The sequence below is a fragment of the Sycon ciliatum genome, chromosome 13 (assembly GCF_964019385.1).
Source record: "Sycon ciliatum chromosome 13, ocSycCili1.1, whole genome shotgun sequence".
Classification (NCBI taxonomy): Eukaryota; Metazoa; Porifera; class Calcarea; order Leucosolenida; family Sycettidae; genus Sycon; species Sycon ciliatum.
The window spans coordinates 27,277,785-27,287,784 of record NC_088655.1 but is presented as its reverse complement, the minus strand read 5'-3'; the positions used below and the strand labels follow the sequence as shown (position 1 = coordinate 27,287,784).

The 10,000-nt window shown below is 50.2% G+C and overlaps 1 protein-coding gene across 1 annotated transcript in view; it reads left to right on the top strand.

The window, feature by feature from the left end:
* LOC135829753 (hemicentin-1-like) overlaps positions 1-9,612 on the top strand; it is a gene marked incomplete at its 3' end in the record, with an annotated part of 33,049 nt that extends 23,437 nt beyond the window's left edge. The window contains 6 exon segments of the mRNA XM_065342139.1: positions 3,181-3,471; positions 4,584-4,871; positions 6,102-6,392; positions 7,078-7,377; positions 8,533-8,841; positions 9,286-9,612. Coding sequence (XP_065198211.1) covers positions 3,181-3,471; positions 4,584-4,871; positions 6,102-6,392; positions 7,078-7,377; positions 8,533-8,841; positions 9,286-9,612 — 1,806 coding nt within the window.
* Positions 9,613-10,000: the final 388 nt, after the last annotated feature.

Sequence of the window (10,000 nt, the reverse complement as noted above, 5' to 3'; positions counted from 1 at the left end):
CCGTTGAGGCACAGCAGAACCGCTGGTCTGAACATTTCGAAAAGCTGCTGAACCTTCCAAGCGGCTTTGTCCGATCTGAAATTGACTTGGTCCAGCAGCGCAACATCATGGAACACCTGGCCACCCCACCCACTGCTGAAGAGGCTCAGCGCTGCCTTCGCTATCTTACGAACGGGAAAGCTGCTGGAAGCTCCGGCATTCTACCGGAAATGGTCAAATACAACTGCGACCTATTCTATGCCAATCTGTTTAAGCTCATTACCGCGGTTTGGGAGGAGGGCGTAGTACCGCAAGATTGGGTGAATGCTGAGATAATACCGATACCCAAGAAGGGTGACCTCACTAGCTGCGACACCTGGCGTGGCATCGCACTCCTCGACGTCATTGGCAAGCTGTTCGGACGCCTGCTGCAAAACCGATTGCAGAAAGTCGCCGAAAGTGTGCTGCCTGAATCACAGTGTGGTTTCCGGAAAGGTCGCTCCTGCACGGACATGACGTTTGTTGTTCGCCAGGTTGTGGAGAAGTGTCACGAGCACCAATCCAAGGGATTCCTGGTGTTTGTCGATTTGAGGAAGGCATACGATTCTGTTCCGCGTGCTGCACTGTGGATTGTCCTGCTGAAGCTGGGAGTCCCGGAGCAACTGGTCAGCCTTCTGAAGTCTTTTCACGACAACATGACAGCCACGATCATCGTTAATGGTTCCCCCACTGAAGGCTTCCCAGTGTGCAACGGATTGCGCCAAGGGTGTACAATGGCACCAGTCCTTTTCAACTTGTTTGCTGGTGCAGTGATGGAACGTTGGTGCGCACGCGTCCAAGAGCGTGGAGTGTCTGGTTTTCCACTCCGTACCTGTGCCGATGGTCAGCTTTTCAAGAGATCTAAGCGTGGTAATGATATGGTCATCACAGATGGTGAGTTTGCTGATGATGCAGCCTTGTTTGCACCCAGCCACTCGGATGCTCAGCGTATGCTTGAGATATTTGCGGAGGTCAGTGGAGCATTCGGGCTGTCTCTCAACATGGCAAAGACAGTGTTCATGGCTGTTGGGCATCAGATCAACGCCAGTGACCGTACCCCGCTAAGCGTACAAGGCAACGCCATCCAGCATGTCAGCCAGTTCACATATCTCGGCTCAGTGGTAACACCAGACGGACGATGCCACACCGATGTGTCCAACCGCATAGCTGCTGCATCTAAGGCCTTTGGCAGCCTCTACTCGTCAGTTTTTCGGAACACTTCACTAACATCCAAGACGAAACAACACACGTACACATGCTGTGTGTTGTCGGTGCTGTTGTACGGGGCTGAGAACTGGACACTGTTGCGTGCCGACATACGTCGCCTTGAACAATTCCACAACCGCTGCGTTCGTGTCATTCTCGGCATCTCGCGTTCCAAACAGTGGGAGGACCACCTGTCATCTGCCTCGCTGCATAGAATGTGCGCTACAGAGCCAGTTGCTGACATGGTTGCCCGTCGACGGCTGCAGTGGCTTGGCCACATTGCCAGGATGGACGACCACCGGCTTCCAAAGGCAGTGTTGTTTTCGTGGCTCCATACTCCACGCCCTGCTCATGGCCCCAGGCGTCGATGGCGTGATGTGGTACGCGATGACCTCAAGGCGTTCGGTCTATACACCGGTTGGTACGACCTCGCAGCTGAACGTGGCGAGTGGATCCAGTCCATCTCGGATGCTATTGTTGCACGGCGCTTACGCCTTGAAACGACAGCCAAGTCAGTGTGTTGTGCGATCTGTGAGCGACTCTTCGCCAGTGAAAGCGGACTTCGGCGGCACAAATGCAGGGAAGAGCGACTGAAGCCGATCCATGAACAGGCCGGTGCTGTGTTGTGCGAAACGTGCCATCGTTGGTTTGCTAGCCGAGGTGGATTTGCTGTGCACAGCTGCTCTCCCAGTCTTGGTGACGCTCCAGTTCCAGAGATTGTTGCACCTCGCCCACCTGATTGCAGCCAATGTCATTACCACTGCCACACCTGTGACCGCTGTTTCCGGAGCAAAGCTGGGCACCGCCGGCACAACTGCAACTCCAACCGCAGAACATGCAGCTCTGGCTCCGAGCGCCGCACCATCCCATGCCCGACCTGCTCTCGGAAGTTCACACGTCTCCAGTACCTGGCTCAACACAAATGCAAGAAGTAACTCTGCCCTCCTTGCCTCTTTGAGGCACTGCATCACCTTTAGGTGGCAGTTTCAAGGTTTCAAGGTGTGTGTATGTGTGTGTGTGTGTGTGTGTGTGTGTGTGTGTGTGTGTGTGCGTGTGTGCGTGCGTGCGTGCGCGCGCGGGCGGGCGGGCGGGCCGGCGGGCGGGCGGGCGTGTGTGCATGTATGTGTGTGTCTCTCACACACACATTCTCTCTCTCCCACCCCGCTCTATTTTTCATTAAGGGAGCATCTCATAAGTTCGCATTTTTTTTCTAAACGTAACGCATTTCGAAACAGGGGTAGGGGGGTAGCGCCCTTTTCGAATAGAAAAATGACAGTTCGCACATTTTCTGGTTGTGTGCTGTGCACATATGGTGCATGTGCTAGACCGCTTCAGCAGGGTGTGTTCATGGTTCATGGTGTTTAGGTGTAGATCTACCTGTAGTATGTTGGCAGATCAGCTAACCCTGCACTGCACTGCATGCAATCAATCATGCAGGCTAATCAGAGGTGTCAAATGTCACACCAACATTATCAAACCGTGTACCTGGCCAGCTTTCACAGTACAGTCTTTGTGGAGAAACTCTGTTTATGTGCGTGTACATGTCATTGGTTGTACTGTACTTGTACTCAGTAGATGCGGTACTACTGTATGCCATTCACTTCCACACTAGCAAGACATTCATGTACATGTACATGTGTTGGCATGCATGGACATGTACAGTAGTATATCTACATGTACATGTACACGGAAAATGTCCGATAAGACTTTGGGGGAGGTAGGGGGGTAAAGTCTATTCGAAATGCGTTACGTTTACAAAAAAAGTGCGAACTTATGAGATGCTCCCTAAAACTGTTGTGTCTTCCGTGTGAATCACTATGATGAGAACTGGATTTTTTCTTGGTAGCTGAGATGAACGCCTGACCCGTTTCACAGCTATGAGTTACCGTCAATTCCACTCTATCTTGCTGCTTATTGCTTTATCCTTCACTGTACTCGGCTCCGCCTTGTACACAGAGGCTCCGTCAATCATGCAGCTGGACGACGTCACCGTAGTCACTGACCGAATGGCTCAGCTTGCATGCAGAGTGCGTGCCAAGCCCCCGGCCATGATCACCTGGACCCCACCGCCGGGAGTTGTCACGGCATTCACAGAGGCAACCGAGCAGGACGCCTCGGACAGCATGGTTCAGTTCAGCACTCTGTCGTTCACTAGCAATAACGTACCAGCTGATGCTGGCATGTATACCTGCAATGCCGTGAACTCTGTCAATAGCGTCATGGGTACAGCTTCACTCACTGTCCTTGGTAAGTCATCATATTATAACTCCATTACTGGATAGTACTCAGATGGTGAGCCAAGAAGTACAGCTTCACTCACTGTCCTTGGTAAGTCATCATATTATAACTCTATTACTGGGTAGTACATGTACTCAGATGGTGAGCCAAGGAACATACTGGTTTCGTTGGTGGACTCTAAGTCTAAGGCATAACTTGTGTCCCGCCATTTCACCTTGTTTCCAATACTGGTTACTATAATGTATGTTCACTAGTTTGAGGGAAAGAGACAAACGGGAAAAGTCTGAAGAAAAAATTTGACTGTCACCACCAGGACTCGAACCAGGGACCCTCGCTTGTAGCTAGCGATGCTCTAACCACTGAGCTATGGTGTAGTCGTCATCCCAGCAGATCCCGGTATAATGTATGTACTGTCAGATACCTGTATGAGCTGGGATTTAATTGCAATGGGTCTGGGTGTGAGAGAACATTTACAAACTAGATCATTGTAATAATGCTGTAACTGGTGATCAGCATTTAGCGGCCAGTGCCTGTTGCAGCAGTTTATCACATCGCCAGCGGTTTGTGTGTTCGAAAGTTTCCTTGGAGACTATATGGCTATATGAGTGGTTCACACGAAAACTCTGAGTAGCAGCGGAAAAGAACTTGGTTGAGACATTGCTGTGTGATCATTGCATTACAGTGAAACCTGTCTAAGACGACCGCTCAAAGGACCTTTTAAACATGGCCTCTGTTACCAGGTGCCCTCCTTATCCAGGGTCATTTGTGTGGAAATAGCATCCCTCAGTCCTGGTTACAGTGGTCTATTGGGACAGGTGGTCGCCGTATCCGAGTGGTTGCCTTGACAGGTTTTACTGTACGTGCTCTGTCCACTGGACATAGAGAACTATACGCAGCCTGAGGACCTGAGACAACTGTCTAGCTATAATATTGAATAGAAGCATGAACTTTAGGCTCTTCAACAACATGGATTTCTCTAGGGAACTGTCGTGCCTTCTCCTCAGGTGACATACAGGCAAGAGCAAACAGGAGAAAAAAAAGAATTATGTGTGATTTTATGTTCGGGAACATTTACAAAGTGTTTCTCTATGTTGGCTATGTTATGGATTGTGTGCCCTCAGTGCCACCTGTAGCTACTGTGTCTCCCGGCACACTAACCATCAACAACAACACCATGGCCGAGTTCATGTGCGCGACATCGTCGGGAACGGGCCCGTTCAGCTTCCAGTGGGGCACGCCGAATGGTGCACAGGTTGCGTCTATCACGAACACAGCCTCGGATAGCCGACTACGAGTACCGCTGGCACGGCATAACCAAGACAACGGTACCTACCAGTGCACTGTGACCCTAGACAGGCCGATGGACTTGCAACGCTCCGATTCGGCGTCAGCGCCACTGATCATACAAGGTGAGCCAGGCTCTACTCTTGGTACTGCACAGGCAGAAAATTTCGTCGGTCAATAATTTCGTCCAACTCCAAAGAAAGGAAGTTCGCCCGGTTGAGACTCTTGAGAGTTTTGTCCATGGACCATAAGAGTGTACTGAAAAGCTGCACAGATCAACATTAGACCTACATATAATTTCGTCCAAAAGCTCCTTGGATGAAAAAGACGAAAATAAACGCCAGACATATTTCTGCTTATACATTAGTATAATTATACCCCTAGCAGCGGTGGGGACTGGGGGGAGCACATAACCCCCTGGATTACTCTCTCCGCTCGGAACCCGTCGATGGCCACGTCCTCTTCCTGTCAGGAACCATCCCCTCTATGACTGGGTGTAAGGGCACATTTCCAAACAAAGTCATTACATTATAACTCCGTAACTGGTCTTGTGCATTCAGCATCAGACACCGGTTGCAGCAGTTGCTCACATTGCTAGGGATCTGGGTGTGAGGGAGCATTCACAAACGAAGTCGTTGTTGTATTGCTCTGTAGTCTGCATGCAACCTCTTCATATCATTTATACAAGAAGTCGTTATTGTATTGCTCTGTAGTCTGCATGCAACCTATTCATATCATCTATACAGTATTTCTAAATTGAAAACTCTAACAAGTTCAACAACCCTTGGTTCTAGTTGAACTAGTCCTCTTGGACAGGTGGTCACATTTTCAGAGTGGTCACCTTGACAGGTGTACTGTACCATATCTTGCTGTACGTCATACTTGGAGTGATACTAGGTTTGTATATGATGAAGCTGCAATAGCGACGATTATATGATGAAGTTGTGTTGGAGTGCTTTCTGGTGTCTCCTTGTGAACAAAGTGTATGTGTGTGCGTGCATGGATGCATATGTGTATGTGTGTGTGTGTGTGTTTGCGTGTGTGTGTATGTGTCTGCGTGTGTGTATGTGTGTATGTGTGTGTGTGTGTGTGTGTGTGTGTGCGTGTGTGTGTGTACGTGTGTGCATGCATGCGTATGTGTATGTGTATGTGCGTGTGTGTGTTTGCGTGCGTGCGTGTTTGTGCGTGCGTGTGTGTGTGTGTGTGTGTGTGTGTGTGTGTGTGTGTGTGTGTGTGTGTGTGTGCGTGTGTGTGTGTGTGTGTGTGTGTGTGTGTGTGTGTGTGTGTGTGTGTGCATGTGCATGTATGGATGTATGTGTGTATGTGAATGTGTACTATGTGACTACGTGGTGCAGTGCCCACGGCCATAGTGGAAGCCAACGACGTCACAACCAACGCCACCCAGTCCCCAGTGTTGCTGTGCAGAACACGAGGTGATCCACTTCCCACCGTCACATGGGAGGGACCCCAAGGCAACATACTCAACGGACCAAGGTTCCTCCAGGACTCCAGCACCCTCGGACCTCTCTACATCGATCACACGCTCACCATCTCCATGGTAAGGCCCGAAGAGCAAGGACAGTACATATGCCAGGCGGCAAACGTTGCCGGAACCGACGACACCAATGTCTTCCTCAGCGTACAAGGTATGGTTGGCAATTCTGCTTAGGAATATTTCAACTTTGTTCGGTCTACAAAATAGGTGAATACCTTGTTAAGCCAGCACAGTTCGTACGACGGGCTGCTGGATTGGGGAAAATGGTAAGTTATCCGATCATATCATTGTAGCTAGAGAGCACAGGTAGATACAGCCGTCAGCAAAAAATCCGGCCAATGCTATGCTAGGCTACCGGTAGCTGTACGGTGCAAGGGCCGCATGCAGCGGTGCTCGACTCGACTGCAGCAGGTTAAGCAGAGTGCAGCGCAGACTGCTCAGTGCTTAGCTGTGCTGGTACTGTATATGCATGCATCCCAACATGTCACCATGAAGTACCGCCGGTGAACAGGTGAACACGTACCATACCAGTACCACTGTATCCATGGCAATGGCCGGATTTTTTTGGCGACGACTGTAGTAGCCTGTCCTTGTGGGCTTGATTCACTTCTAGTAGAAAGTTACTGACCCATCGCAATCATGAACACTTTGTTTTGCTGACAGTAGTAGTTAACTCTGAGTTTTGAGATTTTTTGAGATTACTTTCTACACGCTACTGCTCTAACCCGCAGCAAGAATTAAACCTGAGATGTGGATATACGTGTGTGTGTGTGTGTGTGTGTGTGTTCATGTGTGTGTGTGTATGCATGCGTGCGTGCTTGCGCACATTTTTTCAGTTTTGGCCGTGATAGTGCCGGCCAATCGGTTCGTTATCGGCATCACCGGCATGCCAGCCAAGCTGACGTTGAATCTCACGTCACCCGGACGACCGGCCGTGCTGCCCGCCGACATAACGTGGACTCGAGCCGACAATTCCGCCTTCATGCAGAACGACCCGACGGCAGGCCATACGGTATCGGCTGACGGACTGTGTTTGCGTTTCAGCAACGTGTCCACTCCGGATGATGGTGTGTATAGGGTGACGGTGTGCAATCCAGCTGGATGCGTGTCGGCCGACATTGAGCTGGAGGAACAAGGTAGGACTTAGCAGACAAACTCATTCGCTATACCGGCTTGACTTGCGTTTACGATGGACACTGGGTGCGTTTTGCATGTGTCCTTCTACATGTATGCAAACTATCCTGCAAGCTGGAAAAACGCACTCTCGGTGTGGCTTTTAAAGCCACACAAAGGAATTGTTATAAATCCGTCGAGAATCAAGAGCATGGATGGCGTACAAACAGGAAGGTCACACCACCCTGTGTAGGGCTGATGTTTGGTCTCGACTTTTCAGACTTATTGTAAGAGAAATTACCTTTTTACGTGACACTCAGGATGATGGTTGTGATGAAGCCGAGACCCAAGGTCGGCAGAGCATCCCAGACCACGCCACCACTTCCCGTATTCATGGCTCACACTTGGCGGATTTACGTGGCTCTAGTAAAAAATATAATGAAAAAGGCGATTCACACGACAAGCAAATCCTTGTTTAGAGATGCTCCAGTGAATAGAAAGAATAATTGTCCATTCTTGAACGTTTCAGGCTTTTCTTCTTTCTTTCTACAAAGTCCATGCATCTCCAGACACTGAAGTGAATTTTTTTATTTTTTTATTTTTTTTACTATGTTCACATACCCAACTCATAAATAATACAGAAGACAATGGTACTGAGACAAGGACAAACGTGACAACTACTGAGAAGGGGCTGCACCGAGGTGCAGCAGTGATGGTGGGGCATTGATGGCTCTGCCGACCTGAAGTCTCGGCATCACGGCCAGAAACACGCACCAAAAACAAAAGATAGAGCTATAAGGGTCAGCAAAAATAAAAAGAAAGCAAGGGCAAGCAGCAGCTAGTACTAGTCTGCAGCGCATTCGTAGCAATGGGAGTCATTGACGGGGCACTAGAATGTAGGTAGGTCGACAGGCAGAATGTCCGTGGACCATCGCCAATCCTGTCGGTGGAGGTATTCGTTTGCGAGTTGGGGCGAAGTCTAGAAAAGCTGGCGGCAGGGAATTCCACAGCTGAATTGCACAATGTGGGAAGCTGCGGAGAATGGTGTCTGGTGCTTGACGCGGTAGCGGATTTCGTAGTTGATAACTGTGGCCGGCGGCCATGAATACAGGAGTGTGGTGGTGCGGCCCATTATAAGTGATTTCTCTCTACCATGACTTTGTGTATGTTTGTTACAGCATCGCCGGCACTGCTCGCAATGCACGCGAACACTACGGCCGACGAAGGAGAGCGCGTTGTGTTCGTATGCTCCGCCGCCGGCCTGCCTGTACCCAACATCACCTGGCAGCTGAACGGCAGCACCATCGTGGACTCGGTCGGCGATTACAGCATCAGCAATGTTCTCTCCGACACCATGCCCACCATCAACAGCACGCTCACGTTCGATGCCTTGTTCGGCGGTGCCCGTGGCAACGGCGAGTACAGCTGTACGGCAACCAACACTCAGCAACCACCGGCTGTTGCCATGGCAACTCTGCAAGTCTTCAGTAAGTAGTAGGGATGGGTGCTCAATTCAGACACACCAAACCAAGACAAACCCTCGGAGAATACAGATTTGTTCCTGGGCTCGAGGATCGGCAGCATATTTCCCATGCCTTTCGACGGGCTATGACAAATTCTCGAGAAGATGACCCAAAGACAGAGTCTGCAGAGGCTGAAACACGGCTCAGATGAATTCTATTTTACGACCCGGGGAAACATCCTTCGAACTCCATACTTAGTATTTTGGGAGTAGTAGGGGGGGGGGGGGGGGTGTGGGTGTGTGTGTGGGGGGGGGGGGGGGGGGGGGGATGGTGGTTTGTAGGGCCGGGGTTGGGGGGTTGGTATGTGAGGGAGTCTAAGGAAGGTACCGGTCGTTTTCACACCAACTCCCTCTTTTAATCATGCCCAACTCTGCATGCGTTCTTGACTTTGCTTTCGTTATGCTCCAGCCATACCCCTGGTTGCAGTGGCTCCTGTTAACGTCAGCATCGTAGCTGAGAACCCTGCCAACTTCACTTGCAGCATATCTGCAATACCCACTCCTGTGATTACGTGGTACCGAACCATCGACGGTGTCACCACGCAGCTCACTAACAACTCCGTGGACAACATTCGCATCCGCACGGTTTCGATTGCCGATGATAACATCACGTCAGAGCTGACGGTGCTGAACGTTGGCCTGGTTGATCTTGGACTCTACTTCTGTCAGGGCCGTCACCTGGAAGACGGTATCATGGGGAATGTGACGAGCGCTACTGCTTCTCTCGATGTGTTTGGTAAGTCTAGAGAGGGCACTGGTTGTGAGTTTGTATGTCTCACGTGTGCTATTGAGAGTCACTCACTGATGTGACGGAGGGTCTTTTGTTTACAATGCATGTAGGCAAGAAGAGTACATTCAACCCAGAGTGTGCAGCTTGGGCCACTTTCCACTATGGATGTCTGTCACGGTGGAATTCCGTGATTTCATCCTATTTGGTGCAGATCTGAGGCGGGAAGTGGTGCGTACAACTGAGCTGCAGTTGTGCAGAAAGATGCCTGCTTGAATCCTGCGTGTATGCACTACATCACTAAAGTGATGTAATCACAGAATTTCGCCGTGACAGCAATCCATCACAGCTGCACACTCTGTTTTTATGTGCTCTTGATGTGGTGCTTAAAGGCGAT